Here is a 22,317-nt window from a genome sequence, read left to right on the forward strand (position 1 = left end):
AGTATGTTTTATTGCTGCAAGATTTCTTGCCCTGTAAGCCGCCCTGAGCCCTACGGGGGAGGGCGGGGTATAAATCTGATAAATAAATAAATAAATAAATAAATAAAGTTTAGCAAAAAAGTTTGGTACTTAGCAGACCGAGGCAGAAGGCGTCCTACCAGCGCGGCGGTCAGAAGAGAACTGGCGGGATCTGCGTGCCCCTCCTTGGTCATGCGCAGTGGAGTCGGCGCGTGACCTGGGAGAGGCGCGAAAATCCCTTTTTGCTAGCTATCGGTACCGAGAAGGTTCAGCGCAGGCGCAGTGTATCCCAAGGGTGTGAATGCACAGATGACCACTCGAAGATCACCAGTTACAGGTAAGCAACCTGTCTTTTTCACAGGATTAATACAGTATTTGCAAGTTATTCTGATTGTATTCATGGTTATGTCAATGTATTTACTGTTACTGTTAACAAAAAATGATAATAATAATAAAAACTTTAAACCTAAAAAAAAAAAAGGAAAAGACCTTGACCTGAGATCCTGGAAGAGCAAACCACCAGTCAGAGGAGACACGACTGAGCTCGACAGCTCAAGGGTCTGAAATTGGGGAGCATGCAACACTGCCAAAAGATGAAGTCAGTGACTAACCTAGTTTGTTCAGAGGTGGGAAAGGCCCGTGACGGAAGGCCCAAAGCTCAGTCTTTAGCATTTCTGGAAAGACTTTTCTCTGCCTGAGACTACGCAGACCATCTGCCAATGCAGAGCTCGAAGGATCATTGCTATGACTTGGAATAAGTTTTCGGGGGTTTCTGTCATACATGAACATCCAGTTCCCCACCTATCCCTCCATGACTAGCTCAAAACTTTCTGGCTGTGGGACACTAGGCATGGTGGAACTTTGCCTATTTGAGGCAGCAGCTTTTTGAGTATGGGGTGGGGGACAAGGACAAGAGAAAGTTTTGCCCTCCCTGCTCAGCTTGTGGGCCTTCCAAGGGCTGGCTGCCGTGGGGTGCAGGATGCTGGCCTAGATGGACTTTTGGTCTCGATCCAGAGGGGCTGCTGTTAGATTTTTCAAGGGCTATATGTAATCTGTGTGCCGAAATAGCAGTGACTTCAGTAGAAATAAAGCGAATCTGCATCTGTTTGCAGAATTCATTCTGACGTGGTGCGGGGGCAGTGGGAAACCCCCCCCCATTTCCCCAGCTTATCGTCATAAAGGCTAGAAGGTGATAGAAAGGTCTGTACTGCTTTTCAGTGAAGAATCACATTTTTTTTTATTTTACCTAGTCAGGAAGCTCCCTGGAAGCAGAAAACTAGTATGAGAAGGTGGTTATGTTGTGCTAGTGTGCTTCCTGCGGGGAATTCTTTTTACAAGAAGCCTGGGGGAGCCTTCCAAAAGTGGAGTATTTCTTCTCCACTTGCAGCGGTATCATCTACAGTCCCTATTTTATCACCTTGGCCAGTAGCAGCTAGAAACTTGATACTGTATAGAGCATTTTGTTTATTTCTGCCCTTAGCGATCTAGAATGTGTGTGGTGTTTACAGTCCCACCATTTTGAATGACCCAGGGCTATTTTTGGGCAGGAACGCACAGAAACTGAGTTCCAGCTGGCTCCCGTGTTGGCCACGCCCAGCAGGAACTCATTAGCATAATAAGCCACACCCAACAGCAGGAACTCATTAGCATATTGGGCCACACCCCTGACAGCACAGCTCATTAGCACATTAGGCTGCACCCCCATGTTACCAGAAGTGTGGTCATCCAGCCACACCCACCTTTTGCTTCTTATTCTGTTTACCTTGTTTGTTGTCAAAACCCAGGGCCTTTTTTTGTAGCAGGAACTCCTTTGCATGTTAGGCCACACACCCCTAATGTAGCCAATCCTAATGAGTTTCTGCTGTTGGGTGTGGCCTATTATGCTAATGAGTTCATGCTGGGCTTTTTCTACAAAAAGAGCCCTGGAATGACCTATATCTCCATTCTCATTATTTCTGCAGCTGGCTGGCTAGGGGAGAACAAGGAAGGGGAGCCTTCGTTGGGAAGCTCAGACCGTGTGCAGCTGAACCGGATGATGTGGGGGGGAGACGAAGTCAGCTTCCCCAGAGGCGAAGGACAGGCCGTTGCCTCTGAGGGCGGCCTGTTGGAGAACAGAGCGCCGATCTCGATCCCTTTCGGAGGAGGCTTCTTCGATTTCAGCGAGTTCGCAGTCCAGCAAAGTTTTCTCCAGAAGAAGACCCAGGAGATCTCAAAGAACTTTGGGGCGAGTCTGAGCCAGAGCTCCCAGCTTGGGGCGCCAGAGAAAGGCCCGACGGTTGAAAAACCGTATCAGTGTAATGAATGCGGGAAGTGCTTTGGGAAGCGGTCGACCCTAAACACACACGTGAGGACCCACACGGGAGAGAAACCGTACAAGTGTTCGCATTGCGATAAGCGGTTCTGCCAGAACTCCCACCTTCAGCTGCATGAGAGGACCCATACCGGCGAGAAGCCCTACAAGTGTCTGTTGTGCGAGAAGAGCTACAACCAGCGCTCGAGCCTCATTATCCACGAGCGCAGCCACACTGGCGAGAAGCCATACACTTGCATGGAGTGCGGGAAGAGCTTCAGCCAGAAGGCCACCCTTGTCCTGCACGAGAAGAGCCATCGGGGAGAGAAACCCTACAAATGCCTCGAGTGCGGGAAAGGGTTCAGTCTGAGCGCTGACCTCATAAGACATCAGAGCATTCACACGGGAGAGAAGCCGTACACTTGCTCCGAGTGTGGGAAAAGCTTCAGTCAGAATTCCCACCTCATGGCTCATATCCGGACCCACACAGGCGAGAAGCCGCATAAATGTCTAGAGTGCGGGAAAGGTTTCAATTGGAGCTCAGAGCTGATCGCCCACGAGCGGATTCACACGGGCGAGAAGCCATACCAGTGCATGTACTGCGAGAAGAGCTTCAGCGTCCGCTCAAGTCTTAGCAAGCATGAGCGAACCCACACGGGGGAAAAACCATATATTTGCCTCCAGTGCGGGAAGGGCTTCATCCAACGATCTAGCCTGGTAGCACATGAGAGGTCCCACACGGGTGAGAGACCCTACATGTGTCTGGATTGCGGGAAGTGTTTCCGGGAGAGCTCCCAGCTCATTGCTCACGAGCGAACGCACACCAGTGAAAAGCCGTACGTGTGTTCGGAGTGCGGGAGCTGCTTCAAGGCTAAGGCAGCCCTGCTTCGCCATCAGCGAAGCCACCTGGGCGTCAACTCTTTTATATGCGCTGACTGTGGGAAGATATTCTCATCAAGCGCAGAGAATCCAGAGAAATGTCCCGAGTGTGTGAGTCTGAGCCTGATGTCGGACCTCTCGCAGGGGTCAGAAGAGACCTATCCGGAGGCAATGGAAGACGAGAACGACGGAATTAAAAATTGAAAAAAGCCTTCCACTCCCATCGGAGCTCATATCGCCTTGGAAATGAGATAACAGCATAAAGGAAGTGAGGCCTGGCTGACATTAGACTTCTCGACTGATAAGGAAACAGCCGCCATAACTACCTAGTCAGCAGCTGATCTTGAGGTGGGGCAGTTCCCTTCCTCTTGCCATCGTCCACTTCCTCTCTGCATTCTCCATTTCCTTCCCCCTGTTTTTGACCCCTCCGCATCTCTTTCTTCCCTCTCCTCCGTGCTGTTTTTCTCGACAGTGGAGGAGAGAAAGGGGAGGTCCTGTAGTTGCGTAGGAGCGACGCCGTGTGATTAGCACTTCCTTCATCCTTGCCAAAATGGAAGAGAGGTTTCAAGGCCTCGGGAGGGGAGGAAGGAACTTTCTTGAAAGAATGGAGGTTAGCAAAACAAAACCTGTCAGGCTGTGAGGCCCATCATATTCCCACCTCTGCCCCAAAATATTTGTTCCTGCAGTGTGGCAGAAGCAGAAGGTGGGGGCGGCATTTGAGCTGCCAAGCAGGACCTCTTGAGGGGGGGCTGACCCCTAAGTGGACTATTTATGTAACCGAAGGCTTTTAAAAAAGGAATTCTATGGAATAAGCTAGAAAGAAACTTTGGTTGCTAGGAATGGGCCTGAGGTAAACACGCAGCTGACCACAATTAACTGACCAGTGCTCCAAGGTGTCAGATAGCCAGTCAGCAGGACATTTACCGTGTGACAGAAGTTCAGTTCCATGCCACTGATCTTTTTTTCTTCTTCAGGGGGAGGCAGGTGGGGTTTAAAGTCAGCCCTGAGAGAAGGCCTGGCCTGGCCTGGCCGGAGTAGGAGGGAACCACTCCTAGAGCAAAACTGGCTCAGACGAATTACCTTCCACATTGGGAAATGAATGCTCTCTCTTCTCCTGTTAGCATTTTGCCTTGGCTTGCAGTACTTATTATTTATTTTGTAGATATTATGATCAGTCTCTCTGTCAGAATTGGGGCGGACACGTTCGGAGCATCATGCTTGGCCCCGCCGCTGCCCACAAAGTGTTCTCCTCTCCTCTTTCATCCAGCTTTGAACCTGAATTGGTGGAGCCCACAGAGAATTCGGTTTGGTCTGTTGATGCAGCAAGATGAGGTGGTGAAGTCTTGAAACGGTGGGGTGGGGGGTGGGGACTGGGTAGTTTAAGGGAAAAGAAAACAGCACTTCAGAATATAGCCCCATTTTTTGTTAAAAAAAGAAAAGCCCTCCATGCAAGTAGAAAATAGTGTAGCAGGGAATGATCTGGGTTCTCTCCTTCATACGCTACCTTTCTTCTTGAATGAAGTGTACTTTTTAAATACGTGGGTGTTCTCAAAAGAATTTGGAATTCTCCCTGTGGGGCCACTTACCATGTTGTATGGTTTTCTTATATATGCAAAAAAAAAGTGTATTTCACCCACCTACAGTTTGAAGGATAAAGTCCATTCAACCACTTCAGGGACTCTACCATCGCTGTCCATTGCATGGATAGTCTGGGCCTTAGAGCCAATTGTGCTGAACAGGGTCATAAAATTGTGAACTGTCCTTCTCCAAACTGAAGGCGGAATGGATATTTTGAACGCTCTGAGGAGAAAATAAAAGGGCCATACCAGTCACTTAAAGGTGAAAAATAAGGCCAACGCCGATGGTGCCAGTAGAAATGTATTTTATTACTCTGCTAAAAATTCCTTCATGTCTTGCCAACCGGCTTCTTCAAGGGAATCAGTTAGTCTTTCGGTGTTCCTTCAACAAAAGTACAAGATCAGTAGCTGAGTAATAAAACACTTAGTTTTGCTTTACTTGCACCATCGGCCTTGGCCTTATTTTTTATCTCTATTTTGAATGCTCCCTCATATTAAAAAAAAAAGATAGAAATTTCTCTGTGCATAGAAAATAGCACAAGGAAAGAGTTGTATGTGCCTCCCTTTCATGAAGCTGGTGGTTTATTACATTCTGGGAAGAGAAAACCCCTCCCCCTCTTAAACAGCGGGGAGATAATGGGTGCTTTCACACACACTATATAACGCACTTTCAGTGCACTTTGCAACTGGATTTTGCTGTGCGAAATGGCAAAATCCACTTGCAAACGGCCGCTTGGGTGGATTGAAACTGCATGTGTGAAAGCGCCCAATCTGAAATAAGACCTTCACCACCACCACCACCTGCAGATGGTACATATCAGAATTCTCCCACTTTGCTCTGCACACCTGGTCTGCCCACCATGGCAGAAGGAGTTATAATGCTACAAGTGTATGGTTGCAGTCCTAAGAACACATTCCTGGGGAAAACCTCATTGAGTGAAATGAGAATTATTTCCAAATGAGACCTGCTTAGTATTGCTCCGTATAGCATAATCCTGTTTTATTTATTTTTAACCAGTTAGATTCAGATTTATTCGGTCTATGACCAGCACAAATCAAAAGATTTACAAGAAAGGAAACAGAAGAATACAGAAGGTCAATCCTGCTGACACAACAGTTGGAATTTACTGAAATTTAAAATCCGTACATATTTTTTTTAAGCTCCCTCCCTACAGTTAGAAAAGTTGTAGAGTGCAGAACAAAATTGGCTAGAAGCGTTCTCCCTGACAAGCTACTTGCAGGTAGTTTGGGTTTTTAAAGAAGTGTTCTCAAAATGGCTTCCACAGCCTGTAACTATGTGTTTTGCCTCATCTGCTCAAGTTTTGGCCATCTCCTCCTGGTGCTTGTGTAGACCAGGCCTCACAGAGTGGCTGTCTGCCTCCTAAGTACCCCATTGCTGGCTGTGGCCCAGTTCTTTCCGCCTCAGGATTTAAAACCGATGAAAGGCTTGTCAGGGTGGGAATTTTTCTAAAGCGCTGAAGGGGACTGGCCTCCCAAAGAATTGTCAACGCTCTTATGGGACTGCATTTCCCAGAGTTCTTTGTGGGAGGGAGGAGACATGAAATGGCATAGTACAGTCCTCTCATAATGCCGGACCAACCTGCCTTGCGCATGGGGTGGCGTCCTTTATTTGAAATACCAGAATCTCTTGTATATGATGATGACCTTAATGGTCAAGGAGATAGACTAGAATTCATAAGTGGTCACAGATGTGAGGATACTTTTTTCCCTTCTTTAACCCTCTTCGGGGTATGTTTTTGAAGGAGCAGTCCCCTCCCTGTGAAATCTGGGGTCCTGGGCAGTCTGTGCCACAGGATCTGCGCCCCAAGTTGTAAATGAATTGCAAAAAAGTTAAAAGGGATTTGCAGTACAATCCTAAGCGGAGTTACACTCTTTTTGTTGACTTTGGTGGGGTTAGAAGGGCGTGACCCTGCTGTGGGGTGGCCCTGTTTGTGGAAAAGCGGGCAAGAGGAGCACATCCGTCTCTCCTCACAAGGAGCCTAGAGCGTCTCGACACCCTGTCCGTTGCTGCTGCGATCAGATCCTTACATTTCAGGTTCCCTTTGTCTGACGAAGGGAGAATGGGCTCCCGAAAGCTCACACCCTGAGTGCTGGTCTCTAAGGGGCAACGGGACTAAGATCTCTCTGCTCTACTGCGGACCCACATGGCTCTCCTCTGGAACGATCACATTCCAGGGTTAATTTTGCATTAGGGGCAAGATCCCTTCTGCCATAATTTGAAGGTTGGAAGGGAAAGCACCTCCAAACTGTTTTATTTTAATCATTGTCCAGTGTCCAAATTTGGCTTGCTGTAGCTTGTTCTCTCTGTCCCCTTTTTTGATTTTTTTTTTCATTTTATGATTATTGTTTTGGGTTTTTCTTCTCTACTTTTCCTTTGAATATGTTTTGTTTTGAATGCCTTTCAGGCTTTCCCTCCCATTTCTTAAGCTCAATAAAATGATCTCTAGGAACCAGACTTTCAGCATTGTCATCTCCTCAGAGAAGCTTGGGAAGATATCTGTACCTCTCCTCTTCCCTCCCAGTTCCCCAGAAATTCAACACCAAAGTCAAAAATATGGTACCATGAAAATTTGTGTTCTGTGCTTTCCTTTTGTGTTGCCCAAGTAAGCAGATGACCAGATATTTGCTACTCTTTTGCGTGACTTCGATGGCTTCAGTCAGGGGTGTGTGTGTGTGTGTGTGTGAGAGAGAGAGAGAGAGAGAGAGAGAGAGAGAGAGAGAGAGAGAGAGAGAGAGAGAGAGAGAGAGAGAGAGAGAGAGAGAGAGAGAGAGAGAGAGAGAGAGAGAGAGAGAGAGAAGACCTGGGGTTCTCCTGACCCCCCCCAAACCTTGCTTGAGATGATGGGACCCCCCTGTTCCTTCCCTGGAACCCTGGGATAAATCCCCTCTTTGGTAACGTGCCAGGTCGGGGTTCGAACTAGAGATGTAAAATTTCTGGAAATTTTGAAGCTCGGGAAAAGACCCGTTTTTTCCCCAGTTTTTTTCGGGGGGAAATGGAAATTTTCGGAAAAATTGAAAAAAATGCTACATTAGCACTTCTTTTGTCTTTTCTAGATTGAAAGTCATTCTGTTACTTTAGGAACATAAAATATGACTATGGACATTTTTACTTGGCATGAAATTATCACAACTAGCATATTAAAAATATAGTGTATCCAAACAGTTATTACAAACAGAATACCCGCCCACATGCAAAAACAAAACTGAAACCTTTTTCTTTTCTCGTGACAATAGCACCTCCTAAAGGAAGAAATGCATTTTGTTCTTGCATTGGAGAGTTCAGTTTGTAACCTAGGACTTGCTTGTCCTCAGTGCACAGAAATTAGATCAATCTGATACCATATATATATATTTTAGAAATGATTTGGAAAATATTTGAACACCTTGTCTTAAAATATTTTATTCATCATGTTAAAATAAAACGTTCCATAATCATTTTTTTTCTTTTTTCAATTTTTTTGGGTTTCCCCCCGAATTTTTCCGGTTTTCTTCCGGGCCTTCACATCTCTAGTTCGAGCCTTGTACACCCAGTAGACCACAAAAGCAACAAGTTTTATTAAAAGATTAGAAAACAAGTTCAGTCTTATAAGCAAGCAAAGCAAGTTGGTGCTATAAAATAACAAATCTATCTTACTGCATACACTCATGTACTTGGAGATGAAGGGGTAGGTGTTACTTTTCTACAGGGAAATGGATGAGAATTGTCCACTGAAACTGACAAACAATATGGACTGCCTGGCAAGGTCTCAATGCAGCAGGAAGAAGGTTGCGGGCCTAACATACCTTGGGAAATTATAGGTGTTTGTATACAGATGCCAGAAGTGTCCAAGGTAAAAGCAGATAGACTAAATAGCCATGTCGTAATAGGTGATTTTAACTACCCACACATTGATTGGGCAAATATGCCCTCCCTTTCCCAATGATGGAAATGGACAATCCTGGTAGAAGATGAAGCGATTGGATTTATACCCTGCCCTTCACTACCCAAAGAAGTCTCAGAGCAGTTTACAATCTCCTTCCCTTCCCCTCCCCACAACAGACACCCTGTGAGGTATGTGAGGCTAAGAGAGTTCTTTTGAGAACTGCCATTGAGAGAACAGCTCTGAAAGTAACTTGTGACTGACCCAAGGTCACACCAGCAGCTGCATGTGGAGGTGTGGGGAATCAAACACGGTTCTCCCAGATTAAGAGTCTGCACTCTTACACCACTGCACTACTACACCAAACAGGCTCTCAAGGGATTCCTTGATGTGCGCTGCATGTGGAGGTGTGGGGAATCACAGTTCTCCCAGAGTCTGCACTCCTAACCACTACACCAAACAGGCCAATGTACACGCACCTGTAAACCTATCCCTGATTCCTTTGGTGTAATTTACAGGCTAACTGCCCCCTTGACCAGCTTGAGCCAATCACTGGCATAATCCCCACCCCCATGCTTCTGGATTTCCTCCTTCCCAACTGAGTAATTAAGCAATTCACCTTGATATGCAGGTAATACACCTTTTTGGCTTAAGCAATTGCTATTCTCCCTGCTTAGATAGTACAAACAGGAAAGGGACTATTTTACCTGGATTCTACAACGGTAGAAATGGTGGTGACACTTAAGCGGTCAGATGTATCAACACAGAGAAGGCACTTTCTCTTGACACGGTCCCCCTGAAGTGAAAATTAATAGTTTTTAAACATAATTTTAGCAGAACATTAATAAATGCATAGTTCAACTAGATACATAAATGTAACTCTTATCAAGTCTATGGGCTACTCAAGTACTAATGGATTATTGCACAGGATATAACAGCCTTGGGGAAGCATGGAGTAAGAACATTGTGAAAAAAGAACCGAGTTACAGAAATGCATGCATCGCACACAAAGCGACAATATGCTTCCGCTGTTTTCAACCAGCAACATGTTCTCCGTCCAGTGCCTGATTGGCTGGTGCCAGGCCACCCCAGTATCTTTAACGGGAGACCCTTCAAATTGGAGATCTTGCACGCCCACCTCAAAACTCGTGGTATTCCCTTTGATTTAATTCAAGAAGACCAAAGGGCTGTGGTCTGTTTGCAACTGGCACTTTGATCCGCACAGGCAATGCTCCCTCTAAGCAGTGGAGTCTTGTGAGCAACAATTCTACTTTATGAGCTACTGTCATCAAAGTGGTGACCGAGCGATTTGGCCACTGCATAAATCAGTTTGCTCTGGAGCCATCCTTCCTGAGTGAAGATAAAAATGTGTGAGCCAGAGGCTAAAAAACTGAGCTAGCTCAGTTTAGAGGGACCACTGTTAGGGATGTCGTTTGTTTAATCCCCATACAACGGCTAAAACTTCCTTTTCCAATGGTAGAGTAAGATCTTTCCCGAGGCTGTAGCTTGCGATTTAGGTAAACAAAAGGATGTAATTCGTTAGCATCTCCTCTTTGCATTAAAATACAGCCAGCCTAATCCATTCTGGCTCGTGTCCGTTTGCATCACAAAGCATTTTGTATAATCTGGCGTGCTAAGAATAGGGGCTGGGATCAACATATACTTCGGCTTGTTGAAAGCCACCCACCTGACAGAAGTCCGCCGCACCTTTGCAGGCAAGTTTTTCTTGCGTAGATGGAGAGTAAACGGTGTGTGTGGGGGGGAATGAAGTTGCAAGCCCCTTCGAGTCTTCATTGGGTGGGAAATCAGGATAGAAATATAGCTAAATAAGTATAAATGATTGTTCAGCGCCCTGACCTGGATAGCCCAATCTCCTCGGATCTTGGAAGCTAATCGACCCTGGTCAGTAGTTGGATGGAAGACCACCAAGAAAGGCCAGTGTCTCTATGCAGAGGCAGGCAATGGTAAATCACCTTTGATTAGGGATGCCAGCCTCCAGGTGGGACCTGGGGATCCCCCAGAATTACAGCTCATGTCCAGATGACATTGATTAGTTCGCCTGGAGGAAATGGATGCTTGGGAGGGTGGGCTCTATGGCATTGTACCCCACTGAGGTCCCTGTCCCATTTTCTCCAGGGGAACCCATCTCTCTAATCTGGAGAGGAGCTGTAACTCCAGGGAATCTCCAGGTCCCACCTGGAGGCTGGCATGCTCGGACAGCCCTAGACAAGGGAATGGCTGTGAAGCAGGGAAGTAAGGGATGGCGGAAGAGTTCGAGACGAGAAGGATCTTGAAGGAAGCCGGACCGGAGGCTCATGAGGAAGAAACCTTTTATGCCCAGTTTCCCAAATAGGGTTGCCTGCCAGGTCCCCCCTGGCCACTAGCAGGGGATGGGGAGGGGTTCGTAGGGATGCCAGATCCAGGTTGGGAAACTCCTGGAGATTTGGGGATGGAGCCTGGGGAGGACAGGGACCTCAGTAGGGCACAATGCCATAGAGTCCGCCCTTCAAAGCATCCATTTTCTCCAGGGATCCCACCTGGAGGCTGGCATCTCTATGAACCCAAATCTTCAGGTTGTACTATTGCCGTTTTTCCTCGTCCGAGAACTACGGCTCCCAGAATCCCTTGCGAGCCCGAATGCCTTCCACCAAGGATTATCCCAGTATAGGCGTTTTTTCTTAGAGGGGGTGCAGGGAAGCGCAGCCTGAAAGGCGTGAGATCCGATAAGATGGACTCTGCTTTTCCTCTTTTTCCCTGCCTGGCGGGAGAATTTGGCTTTTGTGTGTCTGCGGGAAAGGTGAGTTTGAGATTCCGTAGAGAGATCTTGAGCAAGAATAGAGGGGGGTGGGGAGAGACAGACAGACAGACAAACATGCCTGAAATGAATGAATGAATGAAGATTAAAGAGGACGCGCCGGAGGAGGTGGCTGGACAGAGCACGAAGAAGAGACAGAGGTTTCCAGGTTGCTTGCTTGCTTGCTTGCTTGCTTGTGTTTCCAACACTCTCGAATGAGTCTCATGCAAGCAGCTTGAATGTATTCCTGTAACTACTAACAATAAAAATGATCTCCTCTCCCCCGGGTTGATTTGTTACAACTCAAAATCCCCCTAATAACCGCCCTTCAGTAACATCACGGTTCCTCTGCATTATGATTCTGACGATTACCTTTCAAGGCTTTAACAGTTTTTTCTTGTAAATCCAGAATCTCTTAAGGTACAGAAGCTGACTTGCAGTTCAAGTGCAGGCTGTCTAGATAGCAGTCATTGCCAAACGCATAAACATTTAGAAACATCTACGGAGAAGCATGCCTGTGGTTGTCTGCACACAGCATCTCTCCTCTCGCCCCCTCAGAGGATCCCCTTCAAAGGATCGAGGTCTGGTCTTAGGTTGACTAGAAAAAAAATAGTACAAATGACAGGATGATTTAGCTAATGTTTGCTGAACAGGAGAAACATTTCAGAGTAGCACAGAACTCCTCCTCAGACATTTAAAGCAGCATTGCATGAAAATTCCATTTCCATGTATTTTGAAAGTGTATTTCTAAAGTGAACCTTGGCAGATAGTATTTTCAGGGTGTAAAAAAAACACATTTCATGTTTATTACTATTATTTGGTCTGCTTCCATTTCTATCCAAATACTGATCTAGCGGGGGTGTCGAACTCATTTGTTACGAGGGCCAGATCTGACATAAATGTCACTTTGTTGGGCTGGGCCACGTGTGCCATAAAATGTAACACAAGTACTAGAGAATATTTTGTGTTACACGCATGGCCCAGCCCAACAAAGTGACCCTTTGTAACAAATGAGTTTGACACCCCTGGCCTAGGGGATTCTGTCTTTGCTAAATCATAGAATCATAGAGTTGGAAGGGATCTCCAGGGTCATCTAGTCCAACCCCCTGCACAATGCAGGAAATTCACACACCCCAGTGACCCCTGCTCTATGCCCAAAAGATTACAAAACACAGTGGGACGCGCAGTGAAAATGTAACCAGCAAAACAACTGTGTAACTGCTCTAGAGGTATTTTAGAAGAATATGCTTGAGTTTTGGTTTCAGTGATATCCTGCTTTGAGAAAGTAAGAGATATCCTACTTGAAAAAGCCTTGTCAGGCAAAATGTAGAACAACATTGGTAGCATGCCAGTAGGAGAACTTCATCGGGACCGCTGTCTTTGGATATCAGTGTTGTGGCTCGGTGGCTTCTGTTTTTGATGACTGAAGACACCTGAGCACCTTAATTAGAGTGTTTTATGAGCCTGTGATGGACTGTGGGAACATTTGTTTTTTCGCTGTATGATTTGAGAATTTGATCAGGTATAGAAAGACATGATCCAATGGCAAATCGTTTCCCTCTTTCAGGGGCCACCAATGTCCTTCGAGGAGGTGGCCGTGTTCTTCACGGAGGAGGAATGGGCTCTGCTGGATCCGGCCCAGAGAGCTCTGTACTGGGAAGTCATGCAGGAGAATTACGAGACTGTGGCCTCTCTTGGTAAGGATCTTTCCACTTTTATCATGACTGAGGAAGAGATGGGAAGGGGGAGCATCTTCCTGGGCTCCTCTTTTGATTTCTGGACAAGCTTTCATTTTTCACAGAGCACGTCACATAACTTCCCTATCTCCAGGTGTTTGCGTGACTCCAAATGAATGCACTAAATAAACAAGTAAACTCACGCTCTGAGGAGAAATTTGTCAGCAGAGAAGGCTGCGGTTGGAAGAGATGGATCATGCCCTCAGTGAATGAGCCGCTCTCTTATTCTCCAGTCCAGGGATCCCCAATCTTTTTGTGGCTGTGGGCACCTTTGGATGAGCATGATGAGTGCAGCCACAAAATGGCTGCCATGAGAGGTGGACCCAGCCACAAAGCAGCTGTCACAGCTGACTTGCAGTCACGCAGTGAAGATTCTTGTGCTGTGGTGGCAGCTGCTGCCAAAGCAAAAATTGTAAAAAGCCACACAGCCAGTCAGTTCTCTAATGGTCAGTCAGAAGCCTTGCTGTGCAGAAGCCCCACCTGCTTTCTAAAACCATTTGGCAGGCGCCAGGAAAGGTGTACGGTGGCTCTCCCATAATCCTTTGCTTGTGCAGCTGAGACTGATGGGAACCCATGAGGCTGCCTTATACTGAATTAGTCCATCGAAGTCAGTATTGTCTACTCAGACCGGCAGTGGCTCTCCAGGGTATCATGCTGAGGTCTTTCGCATCACCTCCTATCTGATCCGTTTAACTGGAGATGCCAGGGATTGTACCTGGGACCAGTTTGCTGTAGTGGTTAGGAGCGCGGACTCTAATCTGGGAGAACCGGGTTTGATTCCCCACTCCTCCACATGCAGCCAGCTGGGTAACCTTGGGCAAGCCATAGTTCTCACAAAGCTGTTCTCTCACGAGCAGTTCTCAAAAGAGCTCTCTCAGCCCCACCTACCTCACAGGGTGTCCGTTGTGGGGGAGGGGAAGGGAAAGGAGATTGTAAAATGCTCTGAGACTCTTTTGGGCAGTGAAGGGCGGGGTATAAATCCAATCTCCTCCTCCTCCTCTTCTTCTTCCCAAAGCCACAGCCCCTCCTTCCCCTTCCCCTCCCCAGAACAGACACCCTGTGAGGTAGGTGGGGCTGAGAGAGCTCTGACAGAAACTGCTCTTTTCAGGGACACCTCTGACAGGACTATGGCTTGCCCAAGGCCATCCAGCAGCTGCAAGTGGAGGAGTGGGGAATCAGACGCAGTTCTCCCAGATTAGAGTCCGCATTCCTAACCACTACACCAAACTGCATTGGAGCAGTTGGTCATGGAGCCGACTAAGGTGTAAGCGACTCTACATTCTGAACATGGCTTACTGGTGCAAGATGTAGATGTTCTCATGCAAACTGGGAACAGTGTCCACAGTGCCCTCACATTGCCCCAAGTAAGTCCAGAACAACCAATATGGATTTGCAGAAATGAGGAGCGTGGTCAGAAGGAAGTTAAAAAGGAGAATTAAGAGAGTCAGTTCCCTTGTGGTGCCGGGAAACTATTTAAAACTCCACAAATTGAGGCCCAGATAGACTGTACCACGTCTCAAGTCAGGAAAGGGACCACCGTGAGAAGGAAGCCATAAAAGGTAAAAAGCCTTCCTTAAGTGTTCATTATTGAGGTGAACAGAAAGGAGCACGGGTTCTGGCAAAACAAACACAAGTTGACGATAAAGCAAGTAAAAAGCCGTCTCTTGTCTAAACTGAAAAGTCCCAGACTCTTCACCCTTTCCTCATAGGGAAGGTGCTCCAACCCCCTAATCATCTTGGTTGCCCCTCCTCTGCATTTCCCCCAGCTCTGTTGGTTTCTTATAGCTAAAATAGGGTGTTCCAGAGCATGCAGCGATAGTCTTCAGGCAGTATGGATGGAGTAAGGAGGAAAATAAGAAGTGCAAAAGGAAAAGGGTTTATCGCCCCATCATGAGCTATACTTTTTAGAAAGAGCAGGCCGTAACTGCCTGACTTTCTGCAACCAATCACAGGGCTGTCTCCATGGTATAGTCTGGACAGGAGCAGGCTGCTCCCTCCCGTACCAGATTCGCAGCTGAACTATGTGAGTTAATCAACAGGCTTGAGAGATTACCTTGGCCGGTAACCGCCTCTCTGTTGGGGCGGCCGACACCTGCAAACAAGTCAGGGGGCACCAAAAGGGAAGTTTAGCTGCAATTTCCCTCTAAGATGGCCTCGCTTTTGACAGTGACAACGGAACAAAACGATTGGTTAAGGAAGAAGGGGAGAAACGGAATGAATTCACTGTGGCTGTTTTTACTGTGGAAAATGTGGGGAACGTATCCAGTTCTGTTCTTTTTGGGATGGGGGTATGAAGAACTGAGCCAAACTTAGGGAATGAGATATGAAGTTCTAAAACTACTAGGCAAACAGAGAGATATGAAGCCCTAGGGAAAAGCCAGGAAAATTCAGGAAAAGGGGTTTTTCTCCTGAGGTCTCTCCCGCCATTTTTCCAATGGAAAAATCAGAAATTTGGGGAGGATACTAAAGAAAATTCCTATGAATATTTTCTTAGAATGAGTGAAATGCTTTTATAAAGTCAAGGTGGGCCTACTGTAGACACATATGTATATCTGAACCTGGAAGGATACCAAATCTTCATGATGGGAATATGCAGGGCTTTCATTGCTTCTCAGCTGTTGCATGCCTTCTGTTATCCTTTTGACCTGACTTTTGTAATGCAAGCAGAATGAGGTGGTGGAGTCCCCAGGGGGTAGCATGGATTTCTCTTTTCAGGCTGCAGGTGAGGAATCACATTTTTAAAATTTAAATTCTACCCTGTGGGGAAGCTCCCTGCAAGTAGAAAGCTAGTATGCAAAATCCTTCTCTGTGATATGCTAGTTTGCTTCTTTTAGGGACTTTTTTTTAAGTAAGGGGAATGCATTTAAAAGCGGAATATTTTATCTCCATCTGAAGTGGTACAGTGGGGTTCTACCACCTCATTTGGTTGCATGTGTAGACCAGACTTTACTGTTACAAACTATACAGTCTAAATTTTAGTTTAGATTTAGTTATTAAAATAAAGGCATACTTGGTCTAGGTCACCTCTATTGGAAACCGAACACAATATGGAACAGGGTCCTCAACATGGTACCTGTGGGCACCATGGCACCTACTAATATCTTTCCTGGTGCCCGCCAAGTGTTTTAGAAAGCGAGAGAGGCCAGTTGGGGCTTTTGCCCAGTAGGGCTTCTGATTAGCCATTGGAGATCTGATTGGCTGTGATTTTTTTAAAAAAATTGCTTCAACAGCAGCTGCCATCACAACAAAAGGCTCTTCACAGCAGGACTGAAGGTGAGCTGTGCCTTTATGTAAAAAGGTATACTGTTAAGCAGACCTTCTACCTGAATTGTTGAAGAGTTATAGTTAGAGTTATGATAACCTCACTCCCTGACATTTTGTGGTTGGCTCAGCCTCCTGTGGCAGCCATTTTGTGGTTGGCTCAGCCTCCTGTGGCAGCCATTTTGTGGTTGACAGCCTCCTGCGGCAGCCATCTTATAGTTGGCTAAGCTTCCTACGGTAGCTATAATGTTGTTGAACTCACCACACTTTGTCAGAATTCCAAAGGTTCCCCACAGGCTCAAAAAGGTTGGGGATCTTTGGCATAGAAGATGTTTACTTTCCACCTCTAGCAATCTAGACTGTGTGTGGTATGTGCATTCTCTCCTTTTGAATGGCCTATATCTCAGTTCTCTTTATTTCTACAGCTGACTGGCTAGGGGAGAACAAAGAAGGGGAGCCTTCCTTGGGAAGCTCGGATCATCTGCAGCTGAACCGGATAATGTGGGGGGGAGACGAAGTCAGCCTCTTCAGAGCCGAAGGCCAGGTGTATTTCTCCAAGAGTGACCTATTGGAGGACAGAGGGGTAATCTCGATTCCTTTCGGAGGAGGCTTCTTTGACTTCGCTGAGTTTGCGGTCCAGCAGAGCTTTCCTGAGAAAAAGAACCAAGAGATCTCAAAGAACTTGGGGGGCAGTCTGAGCCAGAGCTCTCAGCTTGGGGGGCCAGAGAAACCCCCAATGGCTGAGAGACCATACAAGTGTAATGAATGTGGGAAGTGCTTTGGGAAGCGGTCGACCCTGAACACGCATGAGAGAACCCACACGGGAGAGAAGCCATACAAATGCTCATATTGTGATATGCGGTTTCGCCAGAACTCCCACCTTCAGCTGCACGAGAGGACCCATACGGGTGAAAAACCCTACAAATGCCTGTTGTGTGAGAAGAGTTATAACCAGCGTTCAAGCCTCCTCATCCATGAGGGAAGCCACACAGGAGAGAAACCATACACTTGTTCAGAGTGTGGGAAGCGTTTGAGCCAGAAGAGCACCCTCATCCTGCACGAGAAGAGTCATCGGGGAGAGAAACCCTACAAATGCCTCACGTGTGGGAAAGGGTTCAGTTTGAGTGCGGACCTCATAAGGCACCAGATCATCCACACGGGAGAGAAGCCATACACTTGCTCTGAGTGCACAAAAAGCTTCAGCCAGAAGTCTCACCTCATGGCTCATATCCGGACCCACACAGGTGAGAAGCCACATAAATGCCTGGAGTGCGGGAAGGGTTTCAATTGGAGCTCAGAGCTGATCGCCCACGAGCGGATTCACACGGGCGAGAAGCCGTACCAGTGCATGTACTGTGAGAAGAGCTTCAGCGTCCGCTCAAGTCTTAACAAGCACGAGCGAACCCACACAGGAGAAAAACCACACATTTGCCTCCAGTGTGGTAAGGGTTTCATCCAGCGGTCCAGTCTGATAGCACACGAGAGGTCCCACACAGGCGAGAGACCTTATAAGTGTTTAAATTGCGGGAAGTGCTACCGGGAGAGATCCCAGCTCGTTGCTCACGAGCAAATGCACACCATCGAAAAGCCGTATGTCTGTACAGAGTGTGGGAGCTACTTCAAGGCTAAATTGGCCCTGATTCGCCATCAGCGAAGCCACCAGGGCCTAAAGTCTTTATATGCACCAAGTACAGGAAGATTTTCTCATTGAGCACAGAGAATCCAGAAAAATTGTCCCCAGCATGTGAATCGTGATATCGGACATTTCATAGGACTATCCAGAAGCAGAGGAAGAAGAGATCAATGGAATTAAAATGTGGGAAAGCACTTCCCCACCCCATCCCACACAAAGGCTGCATTGTCTTGTAATTGAGAAACTAGCATAAAGGAAATGAGGCCCAGCTGACCTCAGACTTCTTTTGTTGAGGAAACTGCAGCTGTAGCACTGTAGGCAGCAACTTACTTTTGAGGAGGCAACAAGGATGTTCTCCTGATCTTGAAGGCCCAGGTTAGCCTGATCTCATCAGATCTTGGAAGCTCAGCAGGGTCAGCCTTGGTTAGTACTTGGATGGGAGACCACCAAGGAAGTCCAGGGTCGCTATGCAGAGGCAGGCAATAGCAAACCACCTCTGCTCCCGTCTTGCCTTGAAAACCCTGTGGGGTCAGCTGTGGTTGAACTGCAAAAAAAAAGAGAAAAAGAAAGAAAAAGGAGGATATGAGGAGAGGGCCCCCCCCCCCCCCCTCCCCCATCAACTGCTTCCTGACATTGTTTTCCAGTTCCTCCCCTTTCCTTCTCTTCTGTATCTCTTTCTTAGCCCTCTGTGGAGAAGTAAAATTTCTGGAAATTTTGAAGCCATGGGGGGAAATGATTTTTTAAAATGTGTCCCCCCCATATTTTTCACATTTGTATCCCGCCCTCCCCAATGGGCTCAGGGTGGCTCACAAGGGCAAGGTAATCAGCCGTGTCATAAATAAACATCTAAAACATAATAAGAACAACTAACCCTTAAAAACAACAACGGTGCTCAGTCACTGATATCATAATCCAAGATGGAATCAACCAGGGCTTTTTTTGTAGAAAAAGCCCAGCAGGAACTTATTAGCATAATAGGCCACACCTAACAGCAGAAACACATTAGCATATTAGGCCACACCCCTGACAGCACAGCTCATTGGCATAATAGGCCACATCCCCATGTTACCAGAAGTGTGCTCATCCAGCCACACCCACCTTTTGCTTCTTATTCTGTTTACCTTGTTTGTTGTCAAAACCCAGGGCTTTTTTATAGCAGGAACTCCTTTGCATGTTAGGCCACAAACCCCTAATGTAGCCAATCCTAATGAGTTTCTGATGTTGGGTTTGGCCTATTATGAGTTCCTGCTGGGCGTGGCCAACTTGGTAGCCAGCCGGAATTCCGTTCCTGTGCGTTCCTGCCCGAAAATAGCCCTGTAATCAACACAGTTCCAGGTGGTACTCCCATGAATGGTGACAGCTTATCAGATCTTCTTTACCTATTCCAGGATCTTCATCAGGGCCTCGTCCGTGCATCCTTAAGATACCATGACGGTGGTGGTATAGTGGGGCGGCGGCTCCTACTCAAAGGCCTGGCGGAAGAGCTCCGTCTTGCAGGCCCTGCGGAACTGCATGAGGTCCCGCAGGGCCCGGATCTCACCCGGGAGCTCGTTCCACCAGGTAGGAGCTGCCACCGAAAAAGCCCTGGCCCTGGTCGCAGCTAATTTGATGTCCTTGGGGCCCGGGATGACCAGCAAGTTTTGGGCCCCCGACCGTAGTGGTCTTAGGGGAACGTGGGGAACGGCGGTCCCTCAGGTAGGCTGGATCCTGGCCATATAGGGCTTTATAGGTAAGAACCAGCACTTTGAAGCGGATCCGGTACGCTATTGGCAGCCAGTGCAGCGCTTTCAGCACAGGCTGAATATGGTCCCTCCTAGACAGACCCATCAACAGCCTGGCTGCAGCATTTTGCACCAGCTGCAGCCTTCGGATTTGCGACAAAGGCAGCCCCATGTAGAGAGCGTTGCAGTAGTCTAGCCTCGAGGTGACCGTCGCATGGATCACTGTGGCCAGGTCATCGCGGTCAAGGTAAGGGTCCAACTGCCGTGCCAACCGAAGATGGTAAAAGGCTGACTTGACAGTGGCTGCCACCTGGGCCTCCATTGTTTTACTGATTGAACAACATAAAATCATCATATGTAACTTAGCATATGAAATTGTAACATCTGACATATTTATGGGATTTAAAGTCTTAATACCTTCATTTTCTGTAAGAAAAAATTGCAAGTTTACCCTTGGGAAAGAAGTGTAAACTGCTGCATCCTATGCTTACCCTATCACATATATCTTTAATTTGTGCCATCGGATAGATAAGATAAAATACCATTTGAGGGTAGAAAACAAATTCTGTGGTAAACAAAAAACAGGATATTACTTCAATAAACTTGCTCATAGAGTTAGAATAGGCAGAACTGCCAGAATATGTCTAGATAATAAGCGAAATCATTAAAATATTGGAAACACTGAAATTTTCAATAATTAAGCATATTAGAGCATTGGTATCAGAATTATTTATATTTAAACAGAAAACAATATCTTGAAAACATTGTACATGATTGTAGTATAAGAGCTTTTCCCCCAGTGCCCCCCATTCCTCAATTCTTCCATTGGAAAAATGGAATAAATCCTCAAATTTATTCATGCTCTTCATTTTGAGTGTGAAAAGTCTTGCCTTAAGAAGCATTTTACTAAAAAAAAAATATTCCTATGAGTTTCTTTTCAGTGCTCCCCCAAATTTTCTGATGTTTCCATTGGGAAAAATGGAAAGAAAGGCCTCAGAACAAAATGAAATAAATAATTTTCCTCCTTCTTTCCTGAGCCCTCACAATTCTAGCCATCCTCCATGCTGTTTTATGGCAGCAAAAAAGAAGTTCAAGAGTGTGTGGTAGTTTCTTAGCTACAGGACACCTGCCATCCCCAGTATCTTGTTGCCTAGCAACAGCCCTATGTGATAACTTCTTCCTCCATCATTACCAATAAAGAAGAATTTTCAGGCCTCCAGGAGGGGAGAAAGATATGCTTGAAAGATTCGAGGCTAGTGAAACAAGGCCTGTCAGGGTTATGAGGCCTGTTGTATCCCTGCCTTTGCCTGAAATATTTATTTCTGCAATGCGGTTGGAGGCAGACGGGGGTGGCGGCATTGGAGCTGCCAAGCAGGACCTCTGTTGGTGACCCCTAAGTGGACTCCTTATGTAACCTAAGGCTTTTTAAAAATGAATTCTACACTATGGAATAAGCTATGAAGAAACTGTGACTGGCAGGAATGTGCCTGAGGTAGACACCCAGCTGGCCACAATCAACTGATCAGCGCTCCAAGATGGCCCACAGCCAGCATGAGATTTACCGATGTGTGACATAAGTTCGACTCCAAGCTGATGATGGGGAGAGGAGATAAAAGGGCTGCTGGGGCCAGGGGGGGTAAAAGTTGGCCCTGAGAGACGGGCTGGTCCAAGACTAGAACTGGCTTAGATGAATTACTTTCCACTGTGGGAAATGAGTGCTCTCTCTTCTTCTCCAGTTGGCATTTTGACTTGGGTACGCAGCCTTGGCTTGCAGTACATATTATTTATTTTGTAGATATTGGGGTCATTCTCTCCTTTGTCAGAATTAGGGCGGACTTGTTACTGGAGGATCTGAACTCTTTTAAAACTCTTTTAGTGTCCAATCTTGGCCTCTGTGTAGCTTGCTTTGTTCTCTCCATCCCCATTGCTTTTTTTTCTTTTCATTTTATTATTATCTTTTTTTCTTTCTTAATTTTTCTTCGAATATCGATACGCATTTTAAAAAATTCATAAACTCAATAAAATGTTCTCTGAAAACCAGGTTTCCGGCATTATTTCACGCACACACGAAGCTGCCTTATACTGGATCAGACCATCGGTCCAGCAGGGTCAGTATTGCCTTCTCAGGCCGGCAGCTGCTCTCCAGGGTCTTAGGCAGAGGTCTTTCACATCACCTACAGCCAGATCCTTTTAGCTGGAGAGGTGGGGCTTGAACCTGGGACCTTCTGCATGTAAAGCGGAGGCTCTTCCGCTGAGCCACAGTCCTTCCCCGATGCTTCAAGACACTTTATTGTTCTGTCGCACAGTCAAGTCTGACTCTTCGGGACACTAAGATCTGATATATATTGCGTTTCAAAGCAAAAAGGGTTGTACCCAATGTCTGTGTCCGTCAGAATACCTCCTGCCTTCTTTTATCTTATTTCAGGGCGAGCCTTTCAAAGTGAAACCAAATAAATTTTTGGTAAGATAACAGTGCAAAGTCCTTGGCAGAGGGTGGCGGAACAGAGAGTTTAATAGCTGACCTTTC

General features: G+C 46.6%; 1 protein-coding gene across 1 annotated transcript in view; it reads left to right on the plus strand.

Moving 5' to 3' along the window:
• The window catches only part of LOC107106595, a 450,486-nt gene that overhangs the window by 15,844 nt on the left and 412,325 nt on the right, over positions 1 to 22,317 (plus strand). Inside the window, 2 exon segments of the mRNA XM_015406776.1 lie at positions 2,636 to 3,050; positions 17,429 to 18,079. Coding sequence (XP_015262262.1) covers positions 2,636 to 3,050; positions 17,429 to 18,079 — 1,066 coding nt within the window.

Source organism: Gekko japonicus, unplaced genomic scaffold, assembly GCF_001447785.1.
Source record: "Gekko japonicus isolate JY-2015 unplaced genomic scaffold, Gekko_japonicus_V1.1 scaffold542, whole genome shotgun sequence".
Classification (NCBI taxonomy): domain Eukaryota; kingdom Metazoa; phylum Chordata; class Lepidosauria; order Squamata; family Gekkonidae; genus Gekko; species Gekko japonicus.